The 21,110-nt window shown below is 39.8% G+C and overlaps 1 protein-coding gene across 3 annotated transcripts; it reads right to left on the bottom strand.

The window, feature by feature from the left end:
* Window positions 1–826: 826 nt before the first annotated feature.
* On the bottom strand, window positions 827–14,518 carry pip5k1ba (phosphatidylinositol-4-phosphate 5-kinase, type I, beta a). Of its 3 annotated transcripts, none has more exons than XM_076079528.1 (15): window positions 14,421–14,518; window positions 11,217–11,445; window positions 10,106–10,236; window positions 9,176–9,293; window positions 8,908–9,060; window positions 7,888–8,184; window positions 6,513–6,697; window positions 5,958–6,038; window positions 5,673–5,721; window positions 5,498–5,582; window positions 5,260–5,406; window positions 5,075–5,159; window positions 4,462–4,558; window positions 3,267–3,336; window positions 827–1,775 (listed from the first exon to the last, which is right to left on the bottom strand). In XM_076079528.1, exons 2-14 carry the CDS (start codon window positions 11,286–11,288, stop codon window positions 3,298–3,300), a joined length of 1,539 nt encoding a protein of 512 aa, XP_075935643.1. In that variant the 5' UTR covers window positions 11,289–11,445; window positions 14,421–14,518; the 3' UTR covers window positions 827–1,775; window positions 3,267–3,297. The 3 variants fall into 3 exon arrangements, with proteins under 3 accessions (XP_075935643.1, XP_075935644.1, XP_075935645.1); XM_076079529.1 differs by having other exon boundaries at window positions 5,266–5,406; XM_076079530.1 differs by lacking the exon at window positions 3,267–3,336.
* Window positions 14,519–21,110: the final 6,592 nt, after the last annotated feature.

Raw genomic sequence — 21,110 nt, 5'->3', positions numbered from 1 at the left:
AATATTCATCAACCAAATGGTGCCACCATGCGCACACATGTACTCTATTGTTTACTATATTACTCATGTGAACATGATACAAAAGCGACCGGTGGGCTTGGATTTCCGTGCTCGTCTGACTGGTTTAACCTGTTCAGGTTAAGACCCTGGACAACAGAGAAGCCCAGTAAAAGCTGGTAACACTGTCAGAATGAAACTCGAGTCGGCAACAGCTCTGATTCTCAAACCAGCCACAGTATCATGTAGTGAATTTGAGTAAAAGTTGATCTGATGAAATACTATGGTTCAGAGGAGAAACAGATACACAAATTAAATCCCTGAACAAATTATTCAGTAATGTAGATAAATGTGTTTTAAAGTTTTAAGTTTCACAAAATGTAAATCCGCAGTTTAAGTGCCGACTACAGATGTTTTGATCTAAATCAGATTTAACCTAAATCCTCTAAACCTGCAGTGTTGGCTTCACACTCTGCTCTGTAAAGCCACCAGTGGGTGAAGACGGACACAGGACATTACTGCACATCAGATATTAAATTGAATCGAATCGGTAATTTTATCAAGCAGTCGGCCTGCGAACCAAAGAGAGCTCATGTGATCCACAGTATGCAGTAGTGAACAGGAAACACGTGCATAAAATGCAAAGTACAGGCAAACCTTAGATTCACCACCTATGTATCCTCATATGATTGTATCATTTCTGCGCCCCCTTGTGTTTAAATATAATATGGCAACTGATGTTAGCGTTTCATTTTCATTACAGATACTGCAGTGATTTGTTGGGTATACATGTACACTAAATATTAATTCTCAAAAAAGAGTGAAGATATAGGAACATAATTTATGAATTTATTTCACAGATACAAGTTCAAAGTATTGCTATAATACAGTTGTGGGCCTATAAATCACATAAAAGCACAGATTTACAAACATTTGAAGGCAAAAAGAAGACAGTTGATAAAAGTACAATATGGTCATTATTTACCTCCAGGATTCAAAACAGTTGAAAGCAGGCATTAGTTTTAATAAATCCCAGTGAAGATGAAATGTTCATTCTCTAGTAATGACACAGGAACGCAGCGGATTCTACATGCTTGAAAATAGAACAAATTAATAATTGTCTATTGTAATATAAATTTATTGTTTTATGCAAATTGGGATTCTAAAATGAGTTACACATAAAGTTTATCAGGGTATAAACTCTGTTTTACTCATATTTGAATGTCTCAACAGAAGAATCTTTCATTCAGATTCCTGACTCCTGAATGATCTCAAATCGACTCTATGTAATTATATGATTTAAAAACAACAGAAGTTTTTCCCCTGTAGCTGATTAAATTACAAGACAATCTATTTCCTCAGGGATCCAGCCGCTGAGAACATTTGCACGGCAATTCAGACATCCAAGAGGGGAGGTCAAACTCAATTTTCTTTGTTAGCACTGTTAAATTAGCAGCAAAGTGCAAATAACAAGAGAGGAAACGGCATCATAGTGTTTTATAGTAATACAGTGGTTCAGTGAGCTTAACACACAGAAACACAAACTGTATCCCCATCTCTTATTCATGGGATTTCTAATCAAGAGCCAGTGATTTGGCATATGTACTTTGACTAAAAAAGGAAAGTCATAGAGGCACAAGGTGATGCTCACAGTGGTGAAACTGACATCAACATGTTACTGCTTGTAGTTTGTGTCACATTTACACTGCTGTGGGGTCCTGATGTCTCGACACTGTGGGACTGGGAGGTCAAAGGTCAGAAGTCCAGGTGGCTCCTCACTAGAAAACAAAGAAAGGTTATTAGTTCCCTTTTGTCATTTAGGTACCAAAGCACAACAGTTGGTGTTTAGAGTCAAACAAATTAACACTAGAACATTTACACAAGGCAAAATGTTTGAAGAGACATTGTTATTTCTATTTGGAGAGTCAAACAATTCAATTCAAACAAGCTGTTTTTGGATGATTTAGCAGCCCAATTATTCAAAGCAAAAACACTAGATTGTGAGCACATCCAATCCCAGTTGTGAAAAGGTGCAGGACAAAAGTAGCATGCAAAACTAAAAGAGAGGTATTCTGCCTCCTGACAAGGTATCAGGGCTCAGGTCAGGTTCAGGGTTCGTTGATTTATAAAGAAATTTCTCTGTCTTGACTGTTTCAATCGTCTGTGTCCATGCGTGCCATGTGTTGACAGAGATGCAATGCTGAGTGGGAAGAGGGAAAATGTTGCATTAGCCTGGCATGCTAATGGTCAGTAATAGATGATATAAAGCAAAAATATAGCTTTAGGCGTCGGATCAGGTTCTGGTCTCAACTTTGTCCTCTGGGTTTAGTCGGGTCGGGCAGAAGTTTTGTTGGAGTTTTTTTTTTAAGTATTTCTTTCCCCCTTCAGGCTGCAAATGGTTTCCATAGACATGCATGGGATACCGTCAAAGAGAATATCATATATATATTTTAATGCTCAAGCAAGTTTCATGTATTTACACGTTGATTTTCATACCTTACTAAAATAACTGAAAACCAGTGGCCGCCTGAGAGGAAGGAAACACATATTCTGATATTTAAAACACTAAGATAACTTTGGGAAAAGGGTCAGCAGTAATGGAAAGTGTATGTAATTAGTGATTCATTGGGTCAAATATGCAAAAACACTGTTATGGTCCTTTTTGGTTAAAGGTTAAAAACAGCTGGGAACCAGTTAAAAATAAGAGTCAAGAAGACATATGGCTGTCAGAGAAGTCCAAGGCCTAGATTTCCCTTTAACCCTCACTGTACTTTAGTTTTTTGTCAGAGGCTTTCAGATCAGATTAAGTCCAGCATCTGCAGGCTTCCCACAGAGCCTGAGTAGAACTGCTTAATGTGGGCTGAAGAATCGCTTCATATAAGCCCGAATGAGGATTTGGTGGTTACGTAAGAGAAGTGCTGTAGAAAAGGGGATTCACGGAGGTTTCTCAGGCTGACACAGACTTAAGGACTGAGGGGCGTTGGGGTTGGGGACATTGCTCGGCTGAGTCATGCAGTATTGACATCACAGGATGCCAGTGGGGCCTCTAGTACCCAAGCGCTACCACCACCGAAGAAGAAAGTTCCAGGAAGACGTGACAAATCGCATGCTGCATGCTGGGACAGCGGCAAAAGATTATTCAGTGTCTTCTGCTGATGTGAGTCATCATCAGGACCCCTGTGCTTTTTGTTGATGCATAGGCAGAAACTGTATTTTTCCAAACGAAAATATATATAACAAAATCAAAATGGGTGTCATTGGCTGCTTACAGTTTGTGGATGCTGTGACACAAACGACTGTTCAACTCCAGCTGGGTTCCCTGGGTGAGTCTGTGTGATGCTGAAAATGCAGAGACACCCAGTGACCCCTGGATTCATCATGAATGATGTCACCAAATACACTAGTGCAACAAAGTACGAGGCCCACTGTCCTAATCGTTTTAGGGAAAAAGTCATGAAGTTATGAGTATACAGTTGTAATATTACAAGAATAAAAAAAATCTTAATATGTTAAAAATAACCATTTGATAATTGTATTGTAAGTAAACAGGTGAGAGCTGTCAAAATGAGGGAAGAGCTGATACTAATAAATACCTCATTATTCACCCCAAAAGAAACAAATCGAGATCATTTCAGATGGTGTTGTGCAAAAGTCAGAGAATTTAGGAAATGCGCTGTTTTGCTCTCTTGCACCGAGATGAGAATATTGATAGCCAGCAGCTGGTTAGCTTAGCTTAGCACAAAGACTGGAAGCAGGGGAAAACAGCTAGTCTGGTTCTGTCCAATGGTCACAAAATCCACCTACCAGCACCTCTAAAACTCAATAATTAAGTTATATCTTGTGAGTTTAATGCATAAAAAAACACAAAGTGTAAAAACAGCAAGTTGTAGTTAAATGCTAGAGTTTGAATTTGGGGATTGCAGTGACTTCCTGGAGTCTTATTATCACCATGAGTTCTCTCAGAAACTTGTTTTTTGTACAGGTTAAACAAATGAAATATAATTATTGAACTAAAGAGGTGCTGGTATAGGCAGATTAGTTTACCTTTAAGGGGAACCTGGTTAACTGTTTCCCCCTTTACTTCCAGTCTTTTTGCTAAGCTAAACGACTGCTGTGTAGCTTCATATCCAGCACAGAAATATGAGAGGGGTATCCATCTTCTCTAACTCTCTGTAGGAAAGCGAATGAAAGACACGTTGGGCTATTGCTTCAACAGCAGTGTGAAAGTGTTAGAACATCAGTTCTTCCAGCAGGCCTTCAAAAACTCATCATTTCTGTCTTGAAATACAGGTTAAAACATTTGCTCGCAGGACTTTATGCTTCAGTTTAAGATATCATGACTTAGACCAAGGCAAAACACTTCAGGAGTTTCAGCCACTCTGCTGTGGGGTCTGCTGGTAATAAAGGAGAAGGTTGAATGATTGATCAATTGATCAATGCCACGTATTTAAAATCATTTCATACCAAATAGACGTCCAGTTCAGAGTCTGACTGGCTCTCGCTGAGAGACGGCAGAGGATCGTCCAGAGCGATTGTTGAACTGGAGGCTCGCCGGGCTTCACTGCAGCATCGAAATACACAAAATATTCAGTAGTGTAGAGAAATGAGCAAACTAAAATGTTACTTTCTGCGCTATAGCTCCACTTTTGATGACATTTGGTTTGTAAGGAAAATGTAAACATACGGCCATTTTAAATGACTAATGCAGTGTTTTTCCCTCAACTTTAGTCACCCTGAAGTTAAATGAAGGATACAATTAAACCTGAATTTCAGAATAGGATTTTTCTTTCTGAATTACATTAAATTGAAGTATACACAGTTCTCCACAGTCATTTATATAATTTTTATTTTGTATTTATTTTGACCACATGAGCCCTTTTGCAAGAAAAATTAAAAAAATTCCTCCATATAGACTGTAAAGGATGCAAATAAAAAACTAATATATTTTTTTTATATTGTCACTGCTCAGTTCAATACCGGCTTCCAGCCTTTTTGTGAATGTGAAGCAATCAAACATTCTCAACTTTCTCAATTCTTTGAAATCTGACTAAAGATACAGAACTTAAGTGTAACGTACCTGTTTTCAATGTCCTCCTCATCGTTTCCTGTGGACTCAAGAGAAACTCTCGGAAGGAGATCTGGTTGCTTGGAGGAGCTGTAAACTGTTGTGACAAGCAAATCATCAATAAGCAAATCAAGCAAAGCCTCCTCTTAAAACATTACAAAAATGTCTACGAGAATATCATGAAAAGCATTCCTTACGCTTACAGTTTCCATCCAGGTTGTCCAAGCTCTGGGCCTTCTTCTCATCCTTCTTCTCTTCCTTCAGTGGGGACAGAAACTCCTGAGAGGCAGACTTTGCCACATAGAAGGAATTCTTCTTCCTCCTTGAAGACGCTCCTCTTAAGGCTGAGGGACACGAAGAAAGAGCTATTTTTCACTAATCTCACACTTTATGCAGGACGAAGAATACAGCAGTTGTGTTAGCTCAGCGACTTACGATGAATCTTTTTGAATACGGTCGAGCCCATGAAATTCAAAAATCTGTCCGCATAAAAACTGGGCCTGTGAACCGACACCGTGTCCTGAGAAGCAAAGAATGCCGTCAGATACACACACACACACATGAACGCGGTTGTATGGACATAAAAACACACAGATGTGCAGTTACGTACCCCGTCATGTACAAGAGCTTTCCAGGAGTGTTCCACCTTCTTGATGAACCTTGAAGATTTAATAATAAATAGATTAAAAGCATTTAAAACATTTTAAAATGTTATTTCTAATTAATTGTTTGATACAGAATACTTAAATTAGGCAAAACGAAATATTTTACACATTTGAATGTGATTTCATTTAAATATTACAATTGGTTTAAAAAAATGTATCCAAATAAAGAAATGTGTCCGTGCACATGAGAGAATAAATAAAGACTAAAGGTGTGTACAGTGTGAGCTCACCTGTAGGACTGAAGGATGTCGATGATTCCCAAAAAGATGAGAAGGTTCTCATCTTTATTTTTGGCAGGAATTCCACCCAATCTGAAAAAAAAAGAAAGATGAGTTGATGACAAAACAGAAATGTCATGGAATTTATAATTTTCTCATTTTGGTGAAATAGTTAACAGTAAACCTTTTTTTAAAACTTGAAATTGTTGCTATAATGCTGTCAGCAGGAAAGTCATCCCCATAATCAAATTGGACCGGATCACACTATTGTGGCAAACTTCTCAACAGTCAGCTTTTGTTCATGGGAGAGCAGTTTGTGTAAGAGAGCAGAAGAAAGAGCAGAAGAAGAGACCGACCTCATACAAACTTTAACAACAGTTAAATGTTTGGAGAGTTTTTTAAGCATATTACTTTACTTCACACTATCAAACACACCTTTCCATATGTTTGTAAGACTGTTACCAAAAATAGCTTTCAGGTAGCTGCTGTGACGTTAAAAAAACAGTATTTTTCTGTATTACGTGCCCCCAGAGAAATGGTGTTTACACAGGAAAAACATTTTCTCACGTGTCGTCATCAGCCACCGGTTCTGGGGCCTTCGCGTTCCCCTGGATGGACTCGAGGGCGGTGGAGTAGAGGACTTTCTGTCCCTTCCTGCTGTCACATCGGCTTTCTCTGCTCAGCGGCTTGCGGTCTGAAACGTGAATCCCCAGCAGGAGACTGTAGTCCATGATCTTAAAGCTCTCAAGGACCTGGCGAGAGACGGAAAGTGGACGTAAGCAAAAGCAAACAAAAAAAAGTCATAATGGGGCTGACAAACCTGTCCCGTTTCATTAACAATTCATTTGAATGCTTATTTTTTTGTTAGTCAGAATATCCTCGAGCTGTCCCTCAATGGCAGCATCAAACATATTTAGTACGCATAATGACATCTATTTCAGTGAGAAAATACCACATATGTTCATGGTTAGATTTTGTATATGCCCTCTTGCTCATATACTCACTGCAACAAGGGTTGTGGGTCAGAATAGCCAGAAAAGCATGCTGGTAAACTGCAAAATGCAACAGGATGCAGAAGGACATCCTGTTATTTTTGACATTCTGCATTTGGCATACTATGTATTGAGACATACTAAATCTTTTTCTGACATACAAAATAGTATGGGATACAGAAGGTGTGGGATACAGCTCATCAAGCGTGACCTCTGACCTTAAACAAGCTTTATATTGACCTGTCCCACACCTAAGCTGGTCCAAATTATAAGGGCTAAACCTTGATCTGCAAAACAAAAGTACAACACAACATAATCCTCAATCCCTCTGACTAAACACTGATGTCACGAAGTAACTCCTGTAAACAAAGAGGCCTTTACTTTCCACCGTGTTACCTAATACAGTAACTGAGGTCATGCAAAGAGGCCCAATAAGAGCATGTTACACCCCAGACGGGCCACTTCGTGATCCGGAGTCCAGCTGCACAGCCTGTTCATACAAGTCAGGTGCTTCGCTCTATTGGCCGTTAATCCTTTATCAAGTGACCACTGTTGTTTCACACTAATGGAATAACAGGCAGGCACTAATGAGGTCATGATAACAGCTCATGGTTGCATAATGTTATCTAAGGGGGCGGAGTGGTGCCCTGATCACTGGCCGAATTCAGTTCAGGCTGAGAGATTTAAACCCACTGTTAGGAAACTACTGTATTGAGCTTTCCTTTTGGACTCTTTGTAACAATCTTGTACTTGGACACAATAATGTATATATGCTGTGCGTACACATTGAAAAACCACCCATACTAAATTCAATTTCTTGTGGTAACAGACTCTGAGATACTCTGCACTGTTGCTGAAATATGATGACACTTTGAACGGAACAGACATTACCCAGAAAACCAACATCATGACCTACTGCTAATAGATATAAGACCGTTATGTGAACACACCCGACAGTCCCTCTGCAGGGTCTTCATCAGGGCACTGTAGGTGTCCGGGTCGAAGTGCAGGCCATCGTGCATCTCCTGGAAGTCCAGGTCTTTGAACGTGGGCGAGGATTTGATGCGCTCTTTGCGTGAGGCGCGTCGTTTGTACGAGGAACCCTTCAGGTCGTACATGTAGTGCATCTTCATGGCACGCGGCAGCACGTTGTTCATCACCACCACGCGGACGGTGACGCCGCTGCACTGGATGCAGTAGAGGCCGTAGAACTTGGGCAGCAACGTCCTCGGATTCTGATTCAGATTCTACAAGGACAAAGAAAACAACTTTCAGGATAACATGTTCAATAGAAACGTAAAGACATTACTAATGCTATTGTTTAGCTTGTAATCAAGTCAAACTGCATTTAGGTCACATGAAAGTTGACAATTATTTTAAAAATTGTTGGTAGGAGGAAAAGTGAAGGATTTTTACATTTATCTCTCACTTTAGAGGTGCCCTGTGAAGTGTTTTTTGACCATTAGTAGTCTTGTTTGTGCAAGAAGAAGAAGATGCACATATAATACATATTCCTGCAGCGGCTTTCCTGCTTTTCCATTGATCGACAGTTGCCGGTGCTACCACACAAAGGCATGTAGTAATGTGCAAACAAATGGAAGGAACGAGTTTTAACTACAAAAGCACATCATTGGCAGTATCATGTCATAACGTGAAAGGTTGAGTGTTTTAAAAAGATATTTGCACGTTGTTACAACATACAAATATACAATTTATGACGTAAAATTAGGTTATTAGGTTTAGGTTATACTGTGATGACTTTTATTCCTATAACATAGAAAGTTTGAAGATATAAGTTGGTGTCAGGCGGGGGTGGACTCCCCATAATATGTGACTTGTATCATGGAGCCTTCTGTGCCACAGTGCACCTTTATGTCCGAAATGTCACTTTTAGCATGTTTGCTAAAAATATACGCTGGTGTGCATGTAAACACAGAGAGAGAGAGTTTGTGTTTGAGGAAGGAACTCACCATGTAGTAACCAGGAAGCAGCTTCTGCAGGAACTCGGCCTCTTTGTGCTGCACCGTCTTAATGATGAACTCATCGTCGCTGGTGAGGTAGAACCAGGAACTGCTGGCGCCGGGGTTGGACAGCTCGATCAGTGGCTCGTTACACATGGAGTACTGCAATTCAGAACAACGCAACAGTCTTAGCAGGATCAAGTATTGTAATCGCATCAACAGAAACTTCCGCCACATCATGCTGAATCAGAATGAAGCTGTGAATTTCCACACTGACCAGATAGTCGTCTGGCTTGATGCCAAACAGCTCTCTGAAGTAGCGAAAGGCCAGCGGTGCGTACGTTTTCAGACGGAAATCTGGGTAGTGATGTGCTGGAGTCAGGTTGCTGCCCTCACTGGAGAACAGAACAATATATACGTATGTACGTTAGGAAAATAAAAACATATCAATGCACAATAACAGAACAGTGTACAAAAAGAAGATATTTGCACATGGCACAGATGTAAATGATATGATTAATGATGGCTAAAGTCCACTCATCTTCTTCAGTTTCAGGGTCCTGCTATTGTTCATGCTGGCTCACTTTCACACTGTCATGGCTTACTGGGACACTTGAATAGACCAGAGCCATTGTTAATGCTATTAGTAACACCGACGCTTGATGTCAAAATGCCTGCTGTGAAAAAGACCAGTTGCTGAAATGTGTGGTTATCTACCAAACCACAAGCAGGGTAATCCGGTTGTAAACTTCCAAAGAAGTGACTTCCTTTATTTCTTAACATTAAGATAAACGTATGCATGCTGGTTACATCTGTATGTATTTATGCAATTAAGCTTGTTAAATAGTTGGTCATATTTTATTTTATGGATTCCATAGTATCTTAATAATTTCCTGAAAAAGGAACCTGTAAAATTAAGCATGACAAAGTATTTGTTTAGGTTAACAGTAAGATAAGTTTGTCTTTCCTTTTGTAAATGTAAAAATTGCTCTTTGTTGAAAACTGTTGGAAATCATTTAAAGACAGAGCAAAAACATGTAGACGACCAAGTTTCAATTCTTCCAGCCGTACAAACACAACAACCTACCCCTCCCTTTCGCTGTGGTGAACCAGGGACAGATATTTCAAAACCTCACCAAATAAAACCAGACTCTCTGAATGTCTAGATACCAGTGAACAAAAAAAAGTGTAAAAATGAGAGGCCTACCTGGGCAGGAACACGCTCTCCACCACAGAGAAGTCCTGCATGAGAACATCTCTGTCCGGTTTAGAGCTGAGGTTTCCCACAGCATAACCAATACCCAGCTGAATGGCTCCTTTCAGGGCAGCTGCCGTGGGCTGAATGGGAAGACGAAAACATATATGTTTGAAAAAAAGGAATCAACTAGTTCTTCTATTGACAATTGAGACCAGCTCAACTTTGTTACGTGTCACGCCACAAACTGCCTACAAACTAAACCTTTCGGGCGTCAGTTTGTAGCTTCATGTCACCCGCTTCTATTGAAAATGACTCGTAGCTTGTTGCTGTGTTGCTCATCGTGTGAGCCCAGTGTTCAATAGTGGGCCTTATCCATAGCTGCTGAGATATTTCAGTCTGGACCAAAGTGGTGGACTGACTAACAAACTGACATCTACATTCCTAGAACAAAACAAAAAACATTTGTGATAATTAATAAATTTATTTGTTAATAGAGAATCAAATGTTTTGATGGTAATAAGTCGACAAGAAGCCCCTGATAACAACAACAGAAAAGTACTTTAATACGGAGACAATTTGACCAAAGCATGAGGTACCTAATATAGTATTGCTAGATACAAAAAAGTACAGTACATGACATTTTTCATTGATCTTATAAAGTAATTTCCCTCCAACAAATTGAAACTGAAGATAATCAACCCAATCATCTCTTTCATCACCGCTCTTTCCCCTCCATCACTAAACAGCTGTTACATAACTGACCAACAAAAACAACATTTAGCTGCAGGTGTGGTGTGGTGTTCTCATACGAGGAAATGAAAGATTGTTTTCCCTCTTCACATTTCTGAACAAAAAAACGTTTTCCTGTCTTATAGTATGAAATATACTGAGAGGTTTTTTATTCTCAGTCTCATGAATATTTAGGAGGTAGGTAAGTCCAGTGCAATACACTGTAATATGTTGTTCTTAGTATTTGAATGACTTTACATAATTATTTTCTGTTTTGATATCAGCAATGATTCTGGGAAAAGGAATAGTCACTTTCTTTAAAACAGGGGATGTTTTGAGATATTCCCTTCCTTGGAAAGCATTACATGACTTAATACTGACGTCTGCTTACCTTTTTATGATCCTTTGACGCTTTAGAGGGTTTGCTTCCTCTTCCTACACTGTCTGCGGTGGCAGTTGACATCTTTCAGACTGAGAGAACTTGATCAGAGGGAAGCTCAGCAGTCCTTCCTCCAACTGTGAGGCTGACTTCCTTCTTTCCTCACAATGATGAATGACCAGACGCAGTAACTCACCTCCAATAGGCTTTACCGAAACTGCATTTTCCAGGTGCACCGCTCCTGTGTAGGTGAGTTAGAGAGAAGAGGAGTTACACAACATGCAACATTTGCATGAATGTCAGTGCAGAGCCTATTTCACCTAGTCAAAACCTGCTCTTCTGAGGTGCAAGGTGCATTAGCATTTTAGTTTTTAAAACAATCTCTTCTACAGTTTGTCTGTAGAACACATATGACTCACAGAGTCTTGAAATGTGCAGACCTCTCTGTCCGGGGCACTGCTGAGTTCTGAGGGACCACCAGTGTTTGTTTCAGTCTTTAACTCCAGAATCCCTCCCAACAACCCCTGATCCTCATTAGGAAGGATTGGAAAACCATTACATGTCAAATTCCCCTGTTTTATAACAGTAAGCAAAAAGGGCTTAGTGTGTTGTTGCTCACGTATGTCTGCAGAAATATTGCTGGAACAATCCATGTGTTCATGAAATTAAAAACATTTCCTCCTGTCATACATTTGCAGGGGGATAGATTCAATGTCAGTCAATGTAAACAACTCGTGGAAATGAACTTTAACTGGAGTTTGTCAACATTTCTTTATTCTAGCATTCTGGAAGCTCGAGAAAGGTTTATATAAATAATAACACGTTATAGATAAAGACACTGCTGCTGGGGCTTGCAGGATCTACAGAGGCCAAATCAGTGTCCAAAATGCTTTTAATTGGTAATTAAAACTTATTGATGACTTATTATACCAATCAGGTACATGTATTGGCAAAATGCACTCATCAAGGAGCAGTACAGTTGAAACTAACCACAAGTGGTATTTAAAAATTGTTTGTTTCGCTCAAAAAAGCTGTAAAGTCCTATTTGTTTTGTTTATCTTTTGTCTGCCTACGACATTGCACTGATATTATTCCGTCTGTTTAGTTCCGCAAAGAAAATAATGCAACAACAAAATTTTGTTTTACACCTTTTTGCATAATGCCAGACATTTTCTTCTTTTACATTATTACATTTTTTACATTGTGTTTAAAGATTTCTTTAAACTTATATAGTGTGCCTCACATCTAGTTCCTCGCCAGCTTTTCCATAAAGAAACGTGCACATTTGTCTAAAATCACATTGACTTTTCTATTTTAAACAATTTCTGCATACTTTCAGGGACTCATTTGTTTTTGACCTCATGAACTGTGCAGTTTTAAAATCTACCAAGTCAATAATTATGGCCCTCTTTTGAAGTATAAAAAATGGATTTGGATTATTTTTACGTGTTACGTGAAGTAATGTCTATTGTTAATAATCACTTATAAGTTCAACATCACCTATATGTTATCTAAATCTGTCTAAAGGTTGCCAAAGATGTTGTGTTAAGTGTAGCTTAAATTCCGATGTAGTCGAACAGACTCTTAAGAAGTTTCAATTCTTTTCCACAGTTTCAAATCGTTTCAAATTATTCACAGAAAAAATTAAACAGTATCTACAACAATAAAACATTTTTGTTTATGTTTTGCCAACCTATCATTTATCATAAACACTGAATCATAAATAAACAATAATAGGCCTAACAATGAGCCTTGAGGAACTCCACAAGTAACCTTTAATCATTTTGAATTATTGTTATTTATCTGAACATATTGGCACCTAATTGTGCAACCCGTCTAACGCCATGCGCGTGCTGTATTTACCTGGCTACTTGGGTATTACAGAGAGTACCTGAGTGCTGAAGGTGTTCTTCCTAAATTGTTTGTTTATCTTTAGGGCCTGTACTGGCTCAAATTACACAAATGTTGGCTTGTGAAACATAAAAAGTTCTTTGGAAAACATCTTATGTCTCGAACAAACCTGCAGATCCTAACAGACAAGCCCCTGTTTATTTTATTAAAACCGCCTCAGGATGTGGAATTGTGGTCTGACTCGGGGAGAATGAAACTGTTTCATGAGGTTCATGATGAGGAGGTACTCAGTTCTCCACGTCGTTTGCGTGCTTGAGTGGCTGAAGAGATCACCAAACCTGCTAAAGTTTAATCTTTTTCATAGAGAGACTTTGTGATTAGTGGCTATAGAGTGAATGGGATTAATTATATGTACGTAGAGTCTTTGACAGTTCATTTCAGGTTTCCTCTGCAGCACTTTACATATTGAAATCACACAGAATGACGTAACAGCTCAATGTGGCTAAAAACATGTTGGATTAACCATTCATAAGAAAATTAGCTTTCCGTCAGCGTATTAGAAAGATTAGTTGTATGGCTTCCCATACAAAACAATGACAAAACATTCATTCTTAGCCTGCTAATTGCTGATTAACAACCCTAATATAAGACCGCTAAATAATACTAAATAAAATACAAGAAAAGCATTTAAAATACAACATAATCCATTGTCAGTGGAGACGGTCTTTCATTTTAACATAAACTTAATATTATCGCGATCATTCCATCAATGAGGATAACTCTAAATATTATAGACACCTCTCAATATAATGCAATGCAGTTCAACAGAACCACATACAGCTTCCAAAATGACTGTAAAGTTGAACCAACACCTTTTGAAAACATTAGAACCTTTAACATTTTGAACGTTATGGCCATCACAAAGGAGGATTTATCACAGGGCTGTTGAAGATTGCATTAGTTTTAGCTATAGGCTGTAGTTTATATGTAACTCAGGTGTACTTAGGTGAATGTTTAAACTAGCACACTCGCTCGACATGCACACTGCAGCTCTTTTGCATACATGTAAACGTTGACAACCACTGCGAGCTTATTGCAGACATTTTACTTTCTCTCTCTGACATTAAGGGAAGTGGAGCCCTTTATCCTCTTGTGATACTATCATCAGTCCATTTTCCTCCTGAACGACACACAAACTGACACTATAATGATTATTTGTATTCGCAACAGGAAATAAACCACTAAACCCTACAAGCTTAGGGTTAAACAGACAAAAGTAAAACAGGCGGCTCCATCCTCACTTTATGGTAGGGTTGGCAGGAAGAAAAGCTGCTCGGCAGAAATGTATGCTCTCTGCATTCTTACCTTAACGGGCATTGTGGTATGATCACAGTGAAGATTGCAGGTCAGTGATACTCCGATGTGAACTCTGTGGCAGACTGACCGACTGTGTTGAGATGGGGAGCAAAGTGCTGCAGCAACTGTAGAGCATCCTCACCACTTCCTTCCTTCCTCTCTCTCTCTCTCTCTTTCTCTCCACCTACCCGTTGCATTATTCCTCAGAAGCTACATGAGTCAGACTGAGTTGTAGTTGTTAATATTGCTTAATCTGTGGTAGTCTGTGGGAGAAAAATGTTAGTAAGACCAGACGCCATTTTCCGGACCCTTTTTATACTGTTTATAATACTTTTAAAATTCTAAATTATAGTTTTCTGTCATTATGCAACCTTTATTATTATTAATATTTTTTTAAATGTAATCTCTATTTAATCAGGCATCTCATTGAGATACGGATCTCTTTTCCAACAGAGAGCTCAGAACAAGAAACATTCAGCAAAACAGAAGAACACAATAAGACAGGAATTAAAAACAGTTACAAGAATCATAAAAACCTATTATGCGTATTACATGATATCTAAGGTTAAGCAGTTACTTCATTTAAATGAGAGAAGAGATGTGAGGTAGTTTGGAAGCTTCAACAGTAGAGCTTTATAAGTGAATGACATGAGATGACCACTTCTTCTTGACTGGAAGGCGGTCCATCCAACCAACCGTGTGGCACAGAGAACAATGATGAGTCTGAAATTTGTCATTTGTGATAAAGCTTAATTTGGTATGATACACAGGGTTAAAAGTTTTGATCGGGCAGCATGAAAATACAGAATATCCCCATCGTCAGGGACTAACATGAAGGTTGACTGCACAACAGTTTTACAGCTGGAAGAATAAACATCCTTTAATTCTAAGAAGCCTTGTTTGATTTTTGATCTTTTTTGAGTCAAATGTTGAATATGAATCATGGATGACAGGAGATAAGTATTTGTATGAATTAGCAAGAGTAATGTGCGTGCCATTTAAAGTTTTATGGCACAAAAGTCAATGTAATGTGCGTTTAATGTGTGAAAGTCAATTATGTATCTGATGAGTATGGTGAGAACATTGTAAGCTGGCTTACCTATGAATTTGGGCATGGAAATATTAGTTTACGATGGGTAGTGATATTGTTAGCTTAAAGAGAGAGAGATGAGAAATGTCATGCAACACTTCCTCAGCTGGACTTTAAACCTGTGTAATGTATGTCCGTATATTTACCCATGTACTGTGATTAAGTACAATTTTGTGGTACTTGTACTGACGATAATACAATGCATTGTTTAAGATTAAAATCAGGGGTTCCTAATTGTTTTGGCTAGTGGCCCATTTAAAAAATAAAGTTTAATTTTAATAAGTGACCCATTATTTCACAAAAACGCTGCGAAAAGAGAAAAGTCCAAAGAATAAATAAAGGTTTGTGTAGTTTTTCCTATAGTTATCTCACGACCTCTCAGATTCATCTTGTGTCCCTGTGGAGGGGGCCCGGCCCCTAGGTTGGAAACCACTAGTCTGAACTACCTGACTGTAAGTGAAAGAATGGACAATCTAATAATTCAACATACTGTATGACAACATGTAACTGATTATACTTTTACTTAAGATTTGGAATGCAGGACTTCATATTATACTTATAAAAGAGTATTGTTACATTTGTCACAGCTGGTGAATATAGGTAACAAGGGAAGGAGCCAAAGGCAGATGAAAGCAGGCAGGATCAGTTTGGTAATTTAATGGGGAAATTGCAAAAACTTAAAAGGCCATTAGGTAGGCAAGGGTCAAAACCAGGAAGGCAGTCTGGACAGGCAAACTTTTCAAAAAGTGTTGGGCAAATAATTTAGAAGTCAAAGTATCAGGCAGAGGGTCAGGCAGGCAGGTGACAAGGATCCAGGAAACACACATTACAAATGTTCGAAAGCAAAAGCATGAGGCACATGGCAGCTTTGACAAACTGGTGAGGAGGGAGTGGAAAAGGGCTGATTATATAACTGCAGGGCTGATGAGGAAAGTGGGAACAGGTGAGTAGATGGGCGGGGCAGTCAGCTGATCGGGATAGAAGGAAAAGTCTGAGGACATCTGGTGGATGGATGGGAAATGGCAATGACGGGGCCTGGAGAATATATGCATGTGGCTGGAGAGGAGGGACAGAGAGACAGAACGTTGTTGTATTGGTGCTTTTACTGATCTGACCTCTATGACCTACATAAGTTACAAAGACCATCAGCAAGAAGATTGGATATGACTATTATTCTTAATGCTTGTCATGGGAGAACCAGAACCAGGACTGAGCGGAGCAGACAGTCAGATCCTGCTGCAGCAACATGAGAGGTTTTGTAAAGGGACTCTGGGGCTCGGAAGCACTACTGCGTCTGACCACAGGGACCGTAAAAATCAACAAAAGTGGTAGCTTTAAGTGAAGGATGTGAGTGCTTCTTCCACCACTGACGTGAACCAGGGACTTCTTGAGTACATGATCAGCGACTTAATCATTCATTTATTTTTCAGATTTTGCCTGATGAAGATACATTAGGTCTGAAATGTTTGACTTTTTCAGTCCAAAAGGTGAACAATTGGCAGGCTTAAGGTAAACAAAAATGCAGATTGTAATGATGAATATCTATTTTCATGCTCTCCCTCCGACAGTATGAGTCTCTGTACTGTGTATCCCTCTCTTCCTCTGCCTTTGTCTTTATCTCACTTCTGCTCATTTCAATTCAAATGAGCTTCAGTGACATTATTAGCATATTGTACATTGTACATTGAACACGTGCTGCATATTGTGAAAGCATAAAGGGTGTGGACTGGAACAAGAGAGAGAAGCTAGACCCGGACTGACTGTTCACAGCTCTAATGACACATCTATGTGGTGGCAGATACACATCTAATCAACAGAAATGTTCTCTCTGGTCTCTCTCCAGGCTACTCATTAGCTCCCTTATTCTTCCCCAGAGCCGTGGCAAAGCAAAACACATGTTCATAGGCACTGAGATCAGTGTTCACTTCAGGGTGGCACGGTCATGTCATATTCTGCATGCAGCATAAGCCAGACACATATTGCTTTTGTAGGCTATGATAAGACACTGAATGTTTTTCATGTGTGAGGGGCTCGTGAAGTCATGGGAGCAATTTTAAACAGACATGCACAGAAAGTGACGGCCTGGCATATAAAAGAGTTTCCAGATACTTGTCATTTTAAGAGCACACATGTCAGTGTTTCACTTTGACCTCTAGGGGGTGCCGTTGCAGCTTTGACACACCTGCCAAACCCTTCAATTCCAAATGGATCACTTCCTATTTCCTCCCATATACAGTAACACTGCTGTACGGTAATAATCTGTACTCATCTGAGCCCGCTGTGCACTATCTTCCTGAATTCTTTTTTCTTGACTTCCTGTATTTCCTTTGTTGTTCTTGTTCTACATTTTTTTGCACTTGCTTGTGTTATTTACTCCTAAGAATAATTCTCTATTTCTCACACTATCTTGCCGTCCTTGCTCTTTTCCCCCCACTCCCCAGCTCTCTCGTGTAAGTGGGGCAGAGTTCGAGTTGTTGGAGGTTTGTTTTGAGAACACCAGAGGGGACAGGCTGCCCGCGAGTCGGTCGTCAAGACGGTGACTTTGAGGTCATCAGATATCAGCTCAGTCCTCCAAGATTCAACACACGACCTTTGTCACATTTGGCTGCAAGACAGCTGTGAGGGTGCAGAGGTGCTGGTATGATGTCCCTCCCTCACTGGGCATACACCTCACAATGCCAGGGTTGCCACAAGCGATTAAAGAATGTAAGAATTTGTCACTATGTACGGACAGGGCTCTGAATCGTTTAGATTTGTGATAAGCAAGCTGAATACATGTATATATGGTGTTTTTTTCCTCCTGATTCCAATCCAGTTTCTTTAGTATAAAGCATGTGCTGATGCTGATACTGAATACAAACAAATATCTACAGTATTTTTTTTATAATATTTTTGTTTATTTTGCAGCTGCACAGTCCATATTTAGGCGATATTGAATCTAGGGTCACCTCCAGTAAAGTCAAGTCTGAACACTCTCAGTCAACTTTGGCTCAGTCAGCATGTTGCTGCTAATATCCTGACAAAGACCAAGTCAACTGAATAAATTATACATGTTTCATGCCATGGCCTACATTACTGTTGCCTGTCTATACATCTTTCTGTGGTTTAGGACCACAATACATCTGTGATTGACTTTTATCATGTGAACCCTCTCTCTGTTAATCTGATTGAAAAGGGAGAAGTATAGAGAAGACCTTCTCTATTTTTGTCAACATTTTTATACCAATGATTTTATTGTATTTTTAAAAGCCTTTAAATTGCCTTCGTGTATGGAATTTGCTAAAAAGAAAATTAAAAAAATTGTTGAGCAAATAAAAATGTGTTGGATAAATGAATAGCTCCGTTTTCTGAAACTAATGTAAAGCTTTCCTTCCAAAACCTTGTCAGACTCACAATGGACAACATTCAACATTGTTTTGAGGCCTACATTACCCAAAATGCAACCCAACCTCTGACAGTTCCATCAGAGATTCATGTGTGAGTACAGTAGTGGCTAATGTAGCCTTGAGCTCTAGCCTCAAGCAGAGCTGAGGAGTATTTTCAAACGTGTAGTGTTCAGAGCCAACTGAGGCTGACTCAAGCGACGTCAATTGAGGGCATTTATCACACTTTGCGTATAGAGCCTGGAGCCTGAGGTTGGGAGCTATACTGACCTATAAGGACATTTAAATAAACATGTGCGAAAGATGTGAGGTTATATAACGGTTATACCGTGTTATGTCAGGACTTTCTGGCTCTTACTCGTTATTATGCCAACGTAACTTTTGATAAAGGCCGCTCCATGTCCTGCTCCACAACAACTTTCCAATTTCATTTGATTGTGTTATGTTGTGGCACATATGACCTGCGTGTAAAACCCATCATGTTTAAAGAATGACATTAAAAACCTAAATTAGTTGTGATGTACTTCTAGCTGATGAAACTCTCAGCTGTGTGAGTTGTTAGTCTGAAGGTTTCTTTGACTTGTTTATCTGAGTATCTTCACAAGGCGTTTCACCACCACCGTCAACCACAATATTGTGGAAGTCGGAGTCACAACACGATGACTCAGGAGCAGGAAAGTTTTTTATTTTTGAACCATTTTTTTTGAACAGAGGTGTGTGTTATTGAGGACGACACACTGACAATAGTTTTCAACACAACTTATAAGATAGTTTTCTGTTGTCAGAGCTGAGTAGGTGTTGAAGAGCAATCCAAATGTGTATTTATTTAAATTAGAGGCACATTTGTTGATTGTGACACATCCTTTTGTGCAGTTTATTTTGTCAGCTTTACAAAGTCCTTCTCATGGCAGCTTGCGAGCGGATCGGTTCAGAGCGACTGTGTTGATGCAGCTGTGATCATCGGACACGGTCGGAGCCAGAATCTGCCCTTAGGCTCTTCGACACCTAAAAGAAACAAACAGAGACAAGTCGTAAATGATCATTGTTGATGTGAACCTGGCTGTAGTTTTCCACGGTTAAACTAAATCTATATAATAATAATATAATAATTATTATTTGTTCTTGTTTTCCTTCTGGGAGGTCAGAGGTCATGCTTCAGTTTAAAACAGCATTTTACACGTATATAATCCCTTATTCACTACAGTTATGGTCATTAAGTCAGAGAATAATATCTGAGCTTCAAACCGCAACGTACCCGTTTCTCCAGGTGGTTGATGTGCCGCATGCGCCTGTCAATCATTCTGTCTCGGGCTGAAACCTCTGAGGACAGACTGGCGAGCCGTCGGGCCTGCTTATCGATGAACTGCAACACAACAAAGATGTCAAATGGCGAAAAGAGACACATCGGTCGCTTCCACTAAAAGAAACGCGTGTCTACTAAAACACAGAGACAACCGAAAAACACTTAGGTCTTTATTTGCCCTTTGTTTCGGTGTCAGCAGGACAAATACCTGTTTATTGGTGACATTTTTGTTTTTTTGGCTCACCTTCACTGAGTCGATGTGGAGCTGAGTCTGATCCCCTGACCTCGGCTTGGTCAGGCTCTTCACTTTCTGGAGGATCCGGTCCGTGCGGTGCTGCATGGCTCCCTGCTCCCTCTCCAGATCCACCAGCCCCTTCTGCAGATCTCTGGCCGCCCTCCACAGCCTGTCCCGCCTGGCACTCAGTGTCTGCAGGTCCTTCCTCACCTCAGGACAAAACGTTGTTTTTCGCAGTATCTGTATTTTTCTGATATAGTATTTCCCCCGGTCTCACATTCTCTTTGAAGAACTTTCATTGACTTTATACTTGTTCCCAATGTAGTCCCTCTCTCTAGAACAGCTTTAAACCAGCAAAGTTTCTGGCACAACCAAATTTATCAGATGAAATCCCAGGTACAAGGAAATATGTAGGAATAGATACTTGCTATAAAAATCATGGTTTCATCAGTCAATCAATCAAACAGGGAAAAGTTTGGAGTTTTGGCCGTTGTAAGATCGGATTTCTCCTCACCTGCCTTTGAGTCCGTCCAGCCTGTAAACTCTGCTTACGAAGGCTCTCGAGACTCTCCACGGCCCCGTCCAGCTCGGCTGCCACCTGCTCTCCCTGCCGCTCCAGCTGCTCGGCGTTCTCCACCAACCCCTGCAGCAGGTGAGCCAGTCCCAGCGAGAGCATCCTCAGCTGGGC

The sequence above is a fragment of the Anarhichas minor genome, unplaced genomic scaffold (assembly GCF_050575085.1).
Source record: "Anarhichas minor isolate MPS153535 unplaced genomic scaffold, ASM5057508v1 ptg000073l, whole genome shotgun sequence".
Classification (NCBI taxonomy): domain Eukaryota; kingdom Metazoa; phylum Chordata; class Actinopteri; order Perciformes; family Anarhichadidae; genus Anarhichas; species Anarhichas minor.
This window is presented reverse-complemented; position numbering and strand designations above follow the sequence as displayed.

What these genes read in the sequence shown, in the direction of transcription:
- pip5k1ba (XM_076079528.1), bottom strand. Translation starts at nt 11,288, where the DNA reads ATGTCAACTGCCACCGCAGACAGTGTAGGAAGAGGAAGCAAACCCTCT. An exon ending in TGCTTCCTGGTTACTACATG is followed by an intron (nt 8,185 to 8,907) that starts GTGAGTTCCTTC and finishes TTGTCCTTGTAG; the next exon opens with AATCTGAATCAGAATCCGAG. An exon ending in GAGGAGGACATTGAAAACAG is followed by an intron (nt 4,559 to 5,074) that starts GTACGTTACACT and finishes TCGATGCTGCAG; the next exon opens with TGAAGCCCGGCGAGCCTCCA.